The sequence below is a fragment of the Equus caballus genome, chromosome 20, assembly GCF_041296265.1.
Source record: "Equus caballus isolate H_3958 breed thoroughbred chromosome 20, TB-T2T, whole genome shotgun sequence".
NCBI lineage: Eukaryota > Metazoa > Chordata > Mammalia > Perissodactyla > Equidae > Equus > Equus caballus.
The window spans coordinates 20,298,365-20,314,552 of NC_091703.1; the positions used below are offsets into that span (position 1 = coordinate 20,298,365).

The window sequence follows — 16,188 nt, forward strand, 5'->3', positions numbered from 1 at the left end:
GTAAGGTATGGGATCCTGGTATAGAAAGAGGACATTCATGGAAAAATTAGTGAAATTCAAAAAGGCTGGGATTTATTTAATAGTTAATATACCAATGTTGATTTTTCAGTTTTGAAAGTTCAGCGTGCTCCGCTTCAGCAGCCCAGGGTTCGGTTCCAGGGCGTGGAACCACACCACTGGTCTATCAGTAGCCGTGCTGTGAAGGCGGCTCACATAGAGGAACGAGAAGGACTTACTACTAAAATATACAACTATGTACGAGGGCTTTGGGGAGGAAAAAAAAGAGAGAGGGGAAGATTGACAAGAGATGTTAGCTCAGAGCAAACTTTTCCCAGTTAAAAAAAAAAAAAACCCACCATTAAATATTAAAAAAAAAAAATTACCAAGGAATGTGATCCATCTATTAGGAAGCAAAGGGCAATCCTTAAGTGATGTGCAAGTCATTTCTTGAAATACTGGTTAGACCCTTGATACTTTCACTTGAGCTAAAGAGGGTTAATTATAAAATAACACACCAAAGGAGGTCTGCAAGGCCATCAAGTTCAAGACCTTCTTCAGGAAATAAGACGCGTCCCTGGCACACCCAACCTATGGCTGCCTAACCAGCATTTTAAGGTCCTCACTGATGGCCACTCCACGATGACTGAGCATGTTAGCTACTTCCATTTCCTTTGGTTTAGCAACTTTAGTCTAGCTGTTCTTATGACCAATTTTCTTGATCTCTTCTAACTTCTCCAATTCTTCTAGAAACGTTGCAACAGAGAACCAAATCTAGATACATATTACTCTAATAAATGTTTGAGAGTTGCCGAGTACACAAGAGATGGTTTTCCAGCTCTGACAAAAACTTGTAAGTGACCAATTTCTAAACCCTTTTACAGCCCGCTACCTGTCTTCAAATCCACTCTGCGATTTCAACTAGCTAATAGGCACAGTCATCGTTCGTTATTATGATGAAATAGAGCCCCACCTTGTACCTTGATGAAATGATAGTTTTTGGTTTATAGCCTCATTTTGCCCTTCTTTTAAAATAAGATAACAAAACCGGTAGATAAAGACACTCTAAATATTTCAGGAGAAAGATAAAAAAACACATAAGTTGACTTACGTTTTGCAACTTAGTAAAGCTAACTATAAAACTAAGGTAAATATTAACCCAGGAAGGCCGAGATTACAAAAATGAGTTTAAGATAGTCTTTCACCATACCCTTTTTGTACACGCCACCCCTAGGCCCCATACATTAAAAAAATAAAAAATCTTTTTGTCCTTCCCTCTACAATTTGTTAAAATGGCTCTCTGAGTGTAATTTCATATAAATGTTGATTTGCTTCCCTTTTTGTTAAATAACCTGCAGGCAAGTTAACATTTATTGTAAGAAGACAAATGGGCAATTATCTTTAGAATGGAGAAGAGGGGAAAAACACCTGAATATCTCTAGTAGACAAGAACTAGAAGCTCTTCTTTATTATCTTTTTCAGAGCAAAGCACATAAGTTCCTAAGGCATTCTGACATTAATGAGGAGGTGAAAGAAGAGAGAAGATTCCAGAGCCCCGACAGTAAATTCACTTCAGCCAACATGTATCAAAAAGCACACATTTCATTTAGAGAAATAAGAAAGTAAAATAAACAAGTACAATCCTTTTAGCGACATCCACTAAAAAGTAAAAAGAAAAACAGTCTTGGTTTGTGGGGTTTACCCCCAAGAAGTATTTCTTTACAATCTAAAACCAAGCCTTCCTTGCTACTGTTGAAGATCTTGGAATCACAAAATTTTAGAGCTGAAGAGGGCCTACTGAGCATCATTTCCAGCAGATGGGGATACCCAGAATTCTGGAGAAGCGCTCTGTCACCAGGCTAGAGGCAGAGCCATTTGCAGCCCTGAAGCTCAATGGATGCGGGCATCTTTGATGTCTTCATGCCTAAGTCGAGAGTGTGCTTCTCTCCATCCAAGAGGAAACTGGAAACGAACTTCAATCTTCTGCCTCTCCCAAGCTCAGTGCTCTTCCCCCATGTGTCCCATTATAAGTGGTGCTCGGTGCTCTCCGTATCCTGGGGAATGTGAACAGAGGAGGCTGTGCCGACGTGGGAAGCCCTCAGCCCCCTCACCCACCAACACCAGCACTTTCAGCGTTTGCTACAAAACAAGGCAGTTTCTGGAAGCACAGAAACAGAACTCTCAGAAAAGGGAGAAAGGAAGTCAAATGTCATAAGAGCTTTGTATATGCAGATATGAATCAATCCCTACGAGACACTGTTAAGTTAAAAAAAAAGTAAAAAGCAAGGAGTGGAGTAACTGCACACTATCGCTTGTGTCAGAAAATAGAAAGATTCTGTGCACATGTATGCATAGGCAGATGCCATTGGCTGCCAGCGGGGAGGTGATCTGGGCAGCTGCAACCCTGGGGCGGGCACAGGGGAGGATGACTAATCTGCCTTCTGATTTTGATGCTAAATATATAAGCTACCTAGTCAGAAAACTAATTTTTAAAACTGTATTTATACAAAAGAAAAACAAAAAATTTAACTTATTTAAAACAAAAAATTTTAAACAAAATTGATAAATAAATACACAAAATTTAAAATAAATAAGACAAGATAAAAACAAAGACAGAGCCCAAAAAAAGTGCTAGGAAAAAAATAAAGTCTTGGTCACAAAGAAGTCTCAACGCAGTGACACTCATAGCTGAACCACTTCAAGAAATTTCACAAAATGACTTCCGAATTTAGCAATTTCCTCTAGGCCTTAGCAAGCTTCTGCTGTACACCTTTGCTGCCTCTGTTTCAAATTAGAGCTACAGAACGATGAATGAGACAAAAGTGAGGGGAGTGGAGGGAACAAAACACAGTCTTTTTTATTTTAATTACTTGTTTGAAATAAGAATTTAGAATCATCTGAACAAAACTTTTCCAACAGGCCCCTGCTGTTTATCAGATAAGACCAGAACCTGAGCTCTGTGTTGTTGTTTTGGGAAATAAACCTGAGAATGGACTATCTGTAATGCTATCACGGTTGGGAAATCCCCAGAAATCTTCAACACTTGAAACCACGTTAATGCTGCTGACTTCCAAAACCGTACTTCAAATCAGGTCGATATTACTAATGCATAAAAGAAGATTAACCACTGATAACTTTAAAAAGTTATAAGCAGAGCCCTACTATTACAGGGAAGTTGGTAAATGATTCACCAAGCGCATATTTTTTGGACACCTAAAAAACACATTACAAATGGCTTAACGAGTTCATCTTGTGGCAGAAGGCTGTGATTCTTAAGCCCAGAGGGACAGCAGTCTTATAATAAAACACATTTTTAACCAATATAAACCATTTGAAGTTACTTTTCCCACTCACAACATTCTATGCTTGTGTTATCCTGGTAAAACTACTAGAAATTGTCATTAATAAGACTGCAGCGAGTTTTCCATTTATCTTGTTTACTGAAAGGGTTGACTGACTTAAAATAGAAAGCTCTAGAAGGCACACAACCAAACACTGTTATTAAATTACACACACTGAATTCTTTTCACAAGTTGCTGCCACAAAAGATATTTCCAGATTTTATCTCCTTAGATATAAACTTCTCACAAAAATTTTCTTTATAAATGTAATTCGGAGGCCATGCTTGCAGAACACTTGGGAGCACTGGGTATGTGGTAGCTTTTATATGTGTAACTTGACTTTAGACAGCTACAAGGAAAGTTCTACATGTTGTTCACACAAACCTGAGACAACTGGTACAAAAAATATTAAAATGTGCATTTATAATTGCATGTGATGTATACATCAACTCCACAAAATGCAAATGGGAACGGAGTATTTTATATTTAAACAACCCAAGATTAACATTGAACTATCATCAATTGGGCCATTAATTAAATTTCAAATCAGAAACTAGGCCTATTCAATCTGAAAGGCTGGTTCCAAACAATAAACAGACCTGACTAGTCGGTAAAAAGAACTGGCTCCCAATTTTATCTTAATTTAGTCCTTCATTCCAATGCAAGAATGTAAATAAAATTCCATTTCAACGCACCATCGCTTGTTTAGTTCCTATTTTGTAGGAAGCCTACCAAGATGACTAAGACTCATTCACCATCACTGCCCACAAAGAAGGTTCATTTTTTTCTCGAGTCTCAATACCTTTGCTCGAACAGCTTCCTCTTCCCGGAATATTCTGCCTATCCCACCTGGCCTCACCTAGCACACTCCCCTTCTCCTCCTAAAGCAGCAGTTCCCACAAAGTCCGTCCCCTCACCCAGGGGTGCTGAGGCCCCGTGTCCTCAGGCAACGGCGCGTGCACCCATCTCCTGGAGCATCGTGAACACTGTCTTACAAGGGTTTACAGTAATATAGTAGTTTACCAAGTGCTTATAGGTTTGTCTCTAGAAGGCACAGACTCTAATTAATCTGTGTCCCCATTCTAGCCTAATGTTTGGCATCCGGCACTCAATAAGTCAGTATTGAAAGAAGCCTCTCAGAGTCAGGCAGGGCAGAAAGACCAATAAGTATCTAAGACATAAGGTAAGAGGCACAATGCGGTATGAAGAGAATGCTCAGCAGAAACAAAGAAAAAGAAGGGATCCATCTGGCACTAGGGGAGCAGGAGGGGGCTCCCCAAGTGGAGAGGAGACAACAAGGCCAGGGGTACAGAGACGAGGAGGTAAAAAAGGAAATGAGGACCACAATGAGGACTCAGGGAGAAGCAAGAGCGTGAGCGGAAGTATTTGAGGTGAAGGAAATAAATAGTCCACCGTGATGACAGTACAGTGCACAGGAAATGGTGGCTGGGACGCAGTGCAGTGACCAGGAGCAAGGCCTACAGAGATAGTCCTGAACTCCAGCCTGCCTCTGCCCCTTCCCAGCCTCAGGGTTTCAGGCAGTTACCTAAGCCTGGGAGGCCTCTTTCTTTCCCTTTTTTTTTTTAAGATTGGCCCAGAGCTAAGATCTGTTGCTCAATCTTCCTCTGTTTTTCTTTTTTTTCCTTCTTCTTCTTCTCCCAAAGCCCCCCAGTACATAGCTGTATATTCTAGTTGTAGGTCCTTCTATTTCTGCCATGTGACACCACCTCAGCGTGGCTTGATGAGCAGTGCTAGGTCCGCACCCAGGATCCAAACTGGTGAAACCCCGGGCCACCAAAGCAGAGCACAGGAACTTAACCACTCGACCACGGCCGGCCCCCAGCCTCTTTCTTAACTTGAAATTTGGGGTTTAACTTTTAGTGCTGCCAATTAAACAAGATAATGTACACAGAGCAGGAGGCTGAGGCCTGATAGCATAAGCATTGAATATACGGAGTCGTTGGTGTCATTAAGCCAGACGGGCAAAGTGAGCCCACGTGTGAAGAACCACCTCTTGTTCCACAACAGCAACAAGCTCAAGGATCCACTAGGCCTCTGCTTGAAATGCCAGGAAGTATATGGCCACGCCTGCACTCTCTCTGACCTCCCTCCAATTACTGTCAAATCAAGCCACCAGATTGTGACACCAGCCAGCACTTTCCAGCCAGGCCAGCCCACATCCTGGACTCACCCAGGGTCCCCTAGAATGGAGACTGCTCATCCTCCTGCTCTGTACGCGCACAGACTCCCACAGGGCTGCACTAAGGGACGTCCCCAACTCTCCCAGCCTTGTCCTCTCAATTCTTTGGAATTCGAGGATTATACCTCACAGTAGGCCCTCAATACAGCTCATCCTTTGATGTTTCTGCGAGCCACCTTCCACCTCCCAACCGCAATCTCTTCAGACCCACAAAGGAACTTTCTATTACATTCATGTGCAGCTCCAAGAAAGACCAAAATGCTCAGGGTCAGTCACTGGCCACGCCCTTATCAGGACTCTAGGACCCGTGCAGGCACCTCTACCTGCCTAGAACCGTCCCTCTCACCCCCGACCCTCATGACCAGCATGCAAGCTCCACTTAGCAACTTGCAGCTCTCTGCTGCTCCTGACTTCCCCCTGCTCCATGACTCATCTTCCCACCACCGACCTCCCTCCCTCCCACTGCTGACCTTCTCAAAGTCCTCACTGGAGCCTTCCCAGCTCTCTCCCTTCCCTCTTAGCCTTGTTGGAGAACTATGTGCCTCCAGGCATTTGCTTCTCATTTTACCACTACAACCGGCAAATAGAGCGAAAAAACTCACTGCTTTTCCAGATTCCCCATTGCTGCTTTGGACCATTTTTCTTCCACCATCCTTACACGAAACCTTTCCTCCCTCCAGACTCCACCCAGACTCCAAACAGTAAATGAGATGCTGCCTGCAGAGCAGCTGGCTGAGTGCCAGATAGCAGAGCGGGTCATACCCTTTCTGGTCCTTCTTCACTCTGTCAGACTCCACCAACCTCCACATTCCTAGAAAGCTTAGCTACCACAGTCTTTTGCTGCTCCTCATATCCCCAGTCAACCTGGGCAGCTTCAGTGTTTAGGAGGACAATCCATCAAATGCCCCAGTCCCTTGGCTTGCTAAACCGAACTGACCTTCACCCCTATTCCCGTGTCTGCACCCTGACTTTCATCATCCAGGAAAGCTTCATGAGGAATCTTCCACTCTAACATCCCAGCCTCCAGCTCTCTCACTTCCTCTGCACCTGCTCCTCAGAGTCCCTCCCAGCTCTAGATACTCCCTTTTCACTTTCATCACTTCCAACTACTTGTCAGCATCTTTCAACACACTTCCTTCTTAGCCCTCCAACAACCTTCTCTGCAAAGGTCCAGCTGTCTGTTTTACTTTTGTTCCTAGAAGGAGCTGTTGAAAGAGAAACATCACATATTGGCACAAAGTCATCCCTCTAAAATGTTTGGTTTTCAGTGGGTTGAGTATACTCAGCAACCCAGTAAACTGATCCTTGTCAGCTCTTTCTCCACTCCCCCATAAAGCCTACCCTAAACCTTCACTCATCCTCTGCTCCTCCTGCATCCCTGCATCCTTCAGCCGTGACCGTCTGCATCACCTCACAAAACGAAAATCCCTTCACAACTTAATCCTTTCAATGCCTTCCCTTTGATGGCAGCAGTGGCTCTAAGCTTCAGTTGGCATAAGAATCAGCCGGGGACCCCTCCACCCTGATATTCAGATTCACTAGGTCTCGGCCAGATCCCAGAAACAGGCGTGGCAAGAGATTCTCTTGATGGTCCACACACCAAATTTTGAAGAATATTAGTCTATCCCAGGGGCTTGGGCCCTTGGGCCAAATCCAGCCCCCTGCCTGTTTTTGTGTGGCCTGCAGGCTAAAAATGTGTTTTACATTGTAATACGACTGAAAAAATATCAAGAAAAGAAAATTTCACAGAACATGAAAATTATATGAAATTCAAATTTCAGTATCCATAAATAAAGTTTCATGAGAATACAGCCATGCCGAATTGTTTACATATTGTCTACAGCTGCTTTCCTGCTACAGTGGCAGAGTTGAGCAGTTGTAGCAAAGACTGTATGGCCTGCAAAGTGGGAAGTATTTACTGTCTAGCCAATTATAGAAAAAGTTTGAGAGTCCTGATCTGCAGGATGAAGTGCCAACCCCTCAACAGAGCCTTTCAGCTTCCTTGTGATGTGGCCCATGCTTATTTCTCCCACCTGGAGTCCAGCAGCCCACACAAGTGCAGCCCACCAGGCACTTCAGTGGACACTCAGTTCCTTGAATGAACCACATAATTTCACACCTCCGCACCTCTGTCCTCCATGTTCTTTCCACCCACTCTGCATGACAAAGCCTTCTTCACCCTTTAAGACCCAACTCTTGTTCCTCCTCACCTGTGAGAAGTTCTCTGGCAACCACCACTCAGCCCCCCCCACTGTCCTTGATTAATTTGTATCCCAATTATCTGTGTGCAGCAGGGGAGTTCAAATTTTGGGGAGCATCAGCACCACCTGGAGGGCTCACTAAATCCCCCACGGCTGGGCCTGGCCCCAGAGCAGCAGATAGAGGCACCAGGCAGAGGACAGACATTTCTAACAAGTTTCGGGACTGATGCTGCTGGTCCAGGTCCTAGACATGAGCCACACCGGTTGACATGTGCGTCTCCTACCCAACAATGAGCTTTTTGAGGAAGAGCCCTATATTATTCATGTTTGAATCATCACAGCCTAGCACAGCCCCAGGAATTTTCCCGGAACACAGCAGAAACTCAATACTTGTTGTTTGTGGTCTAACCACATTATTTTCCTCCTGCAGGTTAATCATTTTCATTATCAGACAGTGAAAGGGGAATTAAATGGAGAGAGGAGACCTGACTTTGCAGGAACTACTGAGGCCAAAAAAGAAAAATAAAGTGGCTCTCTGCAGACTGATGTTCTGTGGCCTGTCATAAGCATCCTAAGCTGGTGTAAACTGGAAAGCCGCAACGTGAAGAGCAGACTGTTCAAGGCAGAAACCCAAGGGTATGGTCTGGAGGCAGCAATGAGCGGGAAATTACATGGACCCTTTCTCCCACAAAGGTCAATCTACTGTCCACTTTAAAAACCAGATTCTATATATTGAAATTTGATAATATATATCCTTAACATTGGCATATAGTGTTACTAATGATAACCATTTATTGTTGTTAGTGCAATCGAGTTGATCCTGACTCCTAGAGGCCCTGAGTTCAGCAGAGCTAACCCCTGCTCTTTTTGCGCCATCCTCTCACCTTCTGGGCCGTATCAGACCATGCTCCGCTGCTATTCATAGGGTTTTCATGACCAATTTTTTCAGAAGTGGGTGGCCAGGTCCTTCTTCCTAGTTTGTCTTAGTCTGGAAGCTCCACTGAAACCTGTCCACTATGGGCGACCCTGCTGGTATGTGAAATACCAGAGACATCGCTTTCAGCGTCACAGCAACATGCAGCCAACACAGTATGACAAGCGACAGACGGGTGGTATGGTTCCCTGACCAGGAAATGAACCGGGGCCGCAGTGGTGAGAGCACAGTCTTAACCACTAGACCACCAGGGATGCCTAAAATATTTAGTGAGCACCTACTTCTTCCTTGGAATACAAGGAGGGATAAAACCTCGACCTCAAGAAAACTCCAAATTAGTTTGAGGGGGCAGGCCCCATGGCCGAGTGGTTAGGTTCGGGTGCTCCACTTCGGCAGCCCGGGGTTTCACCAGTTCGAATCCTGTGCACAGACATAGCACCTCTCATCAAGCCATGCTTGGGCGGCTACCCACATGTCACAACTGGAAGGACCCACAACTAAAAATACACAACTATGTACCGGGGCTCTTGGGGAGAAAAAGGAAAAATAAAATCTCAAAATAAATAAATAAATTACTTTGAAATTCAGCATATAAATCCAGCAAGGTAACTAACAATATACGGTAACATTTACTAAATGTCAAGTGTAAACCATGTCAAAGGTACACAGTAAATTTACAGGAGTCCAACGTGCGCTGTGGCTTTCCCTTCTCTGTTCCAGCAGGCACCATCTACAAACCTCTACAAGCGCCTACACAGGTCTGTGAGTGTATGGCCCTTCTATACTTACATGGATCTTTTGTCTCCTCTACTGGTCTATAAGCTCTTCCAGGATGGGGACCTTGATTTTTTTCATCCTTCTGTTTCTATCACCTGGCCAGGGAGCTGGCACTAACAGCATTAAATAAATATTTAATTGATTTAATAATCAATTGATTTAATAATACATAAGACTGTGGAATGTGAGCTGAGCTTTCAACAAAGGGCAAGACTCAGATAAGAAGAGAAATGAAGGTTGGCCTTTCCAAGAATAACCAAAGGAACCAACCAGACAACTGAAAGCTCCAGGCAGGTAAAGACACCTTGTGGTCAGAGGGCCCAGAGGAATAATCGAAACGCACTGCTGGTACCACCATTAGTGGAGAGCATCAGGTCTTTAGAGCTGGTCTTCATTCATCTAGCCTTTTAAATTCTAACACAAGCTTATGTTAATAGTCCTAAATCTTTGCTGCTTTAATCTCAGAATCATTTCCTAGATTCTTTTTTTTTTTTTTGAGGAAGATTAGCCCTGAGCCAACATCTGCTGCCAATCCTCCTCTTTTTGCTGAGGAAGACTGGCCCTGAGCTAACATCCATGCCCATCTTCCTCTACTTTATACGTGGAACGCCTACCACAGCCTGGCTTGATAAGTGGTGCCATGTCTGCACCCAGGACCCGAACCCGCAAACCCCGGGGTGCCGAAGAAGCAGAATGTGCTCACTTACCCACTGTGGCACCGGGCCGGCCCCATTTCCTGGATTCTTAATTCCTGATCTATTTTTCCCTTGTCCCTTTTTTTGCTGATTAAATTAGAGGGGGAAAAAAGAAAGGAACCCAGACAAAGAATCGTAATTTAACACTGAGTTGATACTTTATGCAAACACACAAAAAATTTGGGGGTGGCAGTGGGTAAAAATAGCCTTGGTATTCAGAGTGCCCCACAACCAAACTGTAAATTCCTTAAAGTCAGAAAACAGTTTCTTTCTGAGCTTTCACAGCTCGTAGGACAGGACCGTGCACCACACAAATTAATAATGTCAACATAATTGCATCCATCCTGGTAGCTGAGTCAATCTTGCACACTTGGAAGGCTATGGTTAGTTTAAAGACAGATCCTGTCACACTCCACAACCAAAACAAAGTGGAGACAGCATGAGCAGGCGATTTAAACAAAAAATAAAACACTCAGCCTCCGTTCCTTGATTCCCCCTAAATGGGAAAGAAAAGTTCTTCCCTAACTTGTCCTGGGTAAGTGAAACTTTATTTCTGAATAATCCTAGTAACAGCCAGAGCTCCATATTTGCTAGACAGACAGGGACTCACTATTTTAGAAACACAACTCTCAACAAACTCATCTGTGAGACACTTGTGGAGGCCCCTAAGTCATCCTCCATTTCCTATATTCTGCATCTGAATTGCTGTGCTCTATTTGTTTCTAATTAAATTTTACATTGAACATCTTTAGGATGTCAGACTAGTAAAAGTCCCTGGAAACTCAAATAATAGACTTTTCCTCAGAATAGTCACAACTGCACCCAGGCTTCCCCCAGGAGTTGACAGAACAGATAAATGGAAGAATCAAATGAAAAATAATGAAAGAGTTCTTCACTCATGAAGTACAGTGCTCAAAGGATATTTCAGTTTTTTGCAAATAATAAACTTCTTGACATGGGGACGCCCAGGATCCAAAGTCATTCTCAGAAGTGCAGTCAATTCAGAAATTATGAATCTAAGTGTGAAATGTAAAATCAGTGGGAAAAAGATTCAGTGGCCTTAAGTAGCATATGAAGAACTATTTGGGTAACCTGAAGTACATGTTTTATAATTTTTAGCATAACGCAGGCCAATAAAAAGTCACTTTTCAATGGGACAGCAGCAAGCATTCATCAAGGACTCTGCTCTTATCCTTGGATCGTCCTCTAGGTCTGGCTCTACCTTTCTCTTCCATGGCCTGTGCCCCGGGAGGAGGCCCCGCAGACCGCATCACCTAGGCACCCCAAGCCAGCGAGCCTTGGGTGGGGTCTGACCACTGGGGGGCAGTGGCAAGAGATGGAGGGCTGTGGGGTAAGGAGAAGGGTTGAGGTGGCAGGAGGTGGGGGCAGGTCTCAGTGGACAATGGCAACAAGACTTCCTCCTCTTTCCCCTTCAGCACCCAGATCTTGGTACCTGAACATCTTTGCCAGTGTCCACCTTAATGCTGCACACATACCTCAAAGTAGTTCTTTCAAGTTTCCTCATTGTAACCCAATGAGCCAATGAGTTAAATTCTGTTTCCTGACAGGACTCTGTCTGATAGATGGACCTTCCTGATGTAGGGCATCTGAGATCTATACACATTTCTCAACTCCAATGTGCAGTTCTTATTGCTATCTCCCTTTTTACACATGAGGACGTGAGGCCCAGAGAGGGTAGAGTGCCAGCCAGCGGTCACAGAAGTGGTCACAAAGGAAGTTTGCTGGTAGAGCAGGAATGACACCCAAGTCAGCCTGACATCTAAGACCTTAAAAAGCCCTTGAAAGTGTGAAGGAGAAAAACACATCAAGCTTCCAAACTCTCAAGCCACAATTTAGCCTCAAACCACATTATTTATGGTTTGGGACTTTTCCCTGGGCCTAAAATAAGCTGGCTGGGGCATTGCCCTACAAGTGCTTCTTCCACCAAGAGTCACTCAGATTTGACCCTGCTGGAGAGCAAGAGCGGTGGAGCTGTCCTAAGACCTAAGAGATCACAGGTCTCCTTCCTTGCCCATCGCCCACATTTTTCCTTCAGTTCATCCCAGAAATCACTCCCACCCAGCCTTAAACATCCCTAAGCCTCTTTGCTCTTTTTTGTAAGTTAAAGACAGAGCTCCTTTGACAGAAATCCAGGAGATTGGGGATGGGGTGGATGCAGTCAAAAAGCGCCTAATAACATGAGGCTAGCACCATAACTCACCAGGGTCCCTTAACTATCTACCTCTTTCCATACAAAAAAACCTCCCTGGATTCCTCTCTCTAGCTGTGCAGAATAGCTTAAAACAGAAAAAGCAATTAAAATAAATTCTGAAGGGGGCGGAGGGGTAAGTACAAAACAAACTCCCCTAAGGAAATTCAGCTATGAGTTAGTTTCAGGGCTAAAGAATTTGCTAATATTTCTGCCTTTGCCTAGGTCCTGGGGTCTCTCCCATCCTCACTGCAAACTGAAGAGTAATTTACAAAAGCACGAGTTAGCATCTGATACCTCTCCCAATTACCTGACTTTCTGGATTTTGCAACTGATGAGAAGGCAATGGTCAGACTAGGTGGAATTACAAATGATATCCTCAGAGGGTGCCAGGTAGAAGGGTGGCTCAGTAAACAGTATGTGAGTAAGGCAGACGTCCAGGTCTCACTTCCTCATTGCTGAAGGAATGTGAGTGGAAAGGGCAGCAGGTATGCTCTTGTTTGAAGAAAAGAAGCATTTAAAGAAAGATCACTTAGTGAGAGGCAGGGGAAGAAAACTGGGCAAAAACTCAGCATGAAACCATCAGGCCCTCCTCCAGCATGCTCTACCCAGTTCCATTTAAATCAACACGTGTTTATTGACTCACTAAGAAATACATGGCAGATCGAGCCTGCAGCATGCAATGAGACAAGAAAATGAGTGAAGACAGCCTCAACCCTCAGGACAATTTCTCACCTGGCCTTACTGTTGTCGCCATTTTCCATGTTAATGGTAGCAGACAACTCCTAGACAGAACTCCTCTTCTCCCATTAACCTGTCCTATTCAGAAGCCTGGACCCTCAAGGATAAACTGACTGAATAAACTAAGGCCCTCGGAAAACCATAGTGTCCCGTGTCCCTCCGCCCTTTCAAATGGACATCACACATGGTATAAAATAACCGTCACCGTGATTTGACAAGTCTCAGTGCTGGAATCTAAAATCCACGTCTCTCATTCAAAAGCTATAGCCTACAGATTAATCAGGCTTATTTTTTAAGTAGGGTCATCTAAACTGAAAATAACAAAGACTTCACTACACTGATGGAAGAGACAGTTGATTCATTTATCAGAATTCTTTAGAACTTGGTTACAGAAAACAAGGTAACCCAAAACTTTAAATAAAAAAAGAAGAAGAAGAAGAAAAGAAAAAGAAAGAAAGAAAAAAAAGTTCATTCGAACCTGCCATGCAGGGTATACCAATTTTTTTCAGTTACAGGAGAAAAACATCAACTCAAAAAAAAAAAAAAAAGTTCCACCTTTTACTCTAGTTTGTAGCAGTAAAATAGGCTACAGGGGTGGAGGACGGAGGTAGATAACATTTCCCCCAGGCTTTCCGCCCGCATCGCCTGGGGAGGGGGGTTCCAGCGCTCACGCCCGGCCGCGGCCAGGCCGCCAGCAGTTCCCTACCTGGTCCAGCGGGATGCCCAGGAGCTCGCTGAGCGGGTGCAGACAGGTGGAGCCCGTGGTGCGGTAGGAGAGGCTGGACGGCGGCGCTGCTGCCATCCTGCATCTTCGGGAGGCGGCCGCCCCGGCTCCAGCCCGCGCCGCCCCGCTCGGTGCCCTCCGAACCGAGTGCCCGTGGGTGGCTGCCCCAAGATGCGCGCGGCCGCCTCGCTCGCCCGGACCGAGCGGCGAGGCCGGGGAACGCGAACGGTTGCAAACTCTCGGGGCGCAAACTTGGCGTTGGCGCTGCGGCCACGGGTGCCGTGGGAGGGCCGCGGCCCAGCGCGCTGCGCTTCCCGCTCCCCTCCTCTCGGCGCTCATTGGCCCAGCCGCCGGGGACGACGAGGGAGGGAGGGAGGAAAAGGGGCGACGCGGAGCCCGGCCCCCGAGCGCCACCCGGCCCGCCCAGCCCGGACCTGGAGAGGGAAGGCAACGCCAGCGGGCGCGGCCGCCTCGCCCTGCGGATGGTGGCGCGCAGCCCCGGGCGGAGGGAGGCGCCTCTCTTCTCCTTCTCCCGAGCTTGCCGTCCTGTGTCCCCGCCGCACGAAACGACCGCCACCCGTGTCACCCAGGCGGGCGCTTTTCACTAAAGAGCACCCCGCCCCACCCTGTTTTGGTTCCCCGCAATCGCGGCACCCCCCTCCCTGTCCCCGTGCTGGCTAAAATTTCCTGCGCTTTCCTTTCACGCTTTTTCCTTCGGAGTCCTTGCCGCAAAGGGTTAATCTACCAGCCGCTGGAAGCCCGAGGAGCCCCCGGTGCTGCTAGCCAGCGCCCCAGACTCCCTCTCTCTCTTTACGTTCCTCTAGGCAAGACACGGTTTCCTACACCCTGATCTGACACGCTCTGTGTCATACAAGCAGCTACGGAGGACTTCTAGCTTCGATCATTTCCTTCCGTCCCTTTGGATCGAGAATTATTTTACCCCCCCAGAACGGGTGTTACTGTTACATTATGTGCTTTCGGGTAAGTGTTTTGCATTCCCGGGTTCTAAAAATGGGTACCTGGCCCCTTCTCTTCTCTGCCCTCAGACACCTGAGCATATCACTGGCACGTGGAAAACTTTTTCAGTAGATATATACGTTTTGAGAATCTTGGAAGTCTTGAAGATCCTTTCCAGAAAGTGCTGTAGGCAAGCTGATGAAGAATGCTTTCAGGAAAGCCACGCTCTGAACTCATAGTAAAAAACTAAAGAAAAGTGAGCTTATGTGAGCCCCCAGGCTTCACCTCGAAACCAAGTCCAAAGCTTTTGCATCAGCAGTTTGTCTGGGAGCTGTTACTCAGCCAAGGACTACTTGGTGGAGAATCCACCTAAGCAGGTGGGCAGTGACTTTTGAAGCTGGAGGCCACCTTCAAACCCAGCTGAAGGCCTTGCAGACACTGACAATTTGCCCTCCAAGGCTTCGGCCGCACCCCGGCCTTCTTGAGGAGTTGCACCACCAACAAGCTGCGCTGAACTTTAAATTGCCAGGCCAGAGTTTCTTAACCCATGCCCCTTGTCGAGTGGCAAAAAAAATGTCCCTACGGCCATTCTGTGTCCCCGTGGAGACTTTATAAGATGTCATCGCCATCAGATGACAATCTCTGCTTTACTCACACCACTCTTACACACTCACTCACACACAGGCATATGCTTGAGGATCAACAGGCTAGAAAGACTCATTAAATATCACACAGTTCTAGACAATGACCAGAACGGAAGCAATGTTCCTCTTATCTTGAGCAAGATGACAGCTTCAGTGGAAGTGTTTGAGGGCAGAAGGGGCTTGAAAGCTCTGTTAAAAAAAAATCAACACAGATGTGAACTGCCAGAAAAGAAAAATAGGCTAGTTTGGGTAGTATTTATGAAGCAAAGGCTCAGGCCACTCATAATTTTCCAGAAACAAAGCTATGCTTTCAGATGTCAAAAAGTAGTTTTCACCTTAGCATAAATTTAAAAACAGAAGATTAGTCCTATACAGATTTTTTTCTGCTTGACAAAACACAGATTATAATCTAGTCTAAAATTTTCCTTTAAAATGCAGAACTGTGCTTAGATCTTGTAAAACAAAATGGCACAGAAGTTAAATCTTAATAATTCTTTTCTACTGATACTGTAGTACAATTAATGTTTAAAAAAAACTTTTAGATGACTCAGTATCAAGAGAATGGATTAGTTACACTGTAGACTAATTAAATAGGCTTCTGGAGGGTGGGATATGAGTCTAAGATATAAAAGAGCTGTACCATAGACTCATTGACCTCTTTTACTGCCCCTATATCTCTGTTTCCATCATCTATCAATCGTAGATTCATAATAATAATGATTAGGTATAACTTTACAATATATGCAATATATATAACAAAGTTGGACA

At 45.1% G+C, this 16,188-nt stretch overlaps 1 protein-coding gene across 1 annotated transcript in view; it reads right to left on the reverse strand.

Moving 5' to 3' along the window:
- MBOAT1 (membrane bound O-acyltransferase domain containing 1) overlaps positions 1 to 14,307 on the reverse strand; it is a 92,376-nt gene extending 78,069 nt beyond the window's left edge. The window contains exon 1 of the mRNA XM_001496844.6: positions 13,802 to 14,307. Within this exon, the coding sequence (XP_001496894.2) occupies positions 13,802 to 14,158 (357 nt within the window). The 5' untranslated portion in view covers positions 14,159 to 14,307. The remainder of the gene's footprint in view (positions 1 to 13,801) is intronic.
- Positions 14,308 to 16,188: the final 1,881 nt, after the last annotated feature.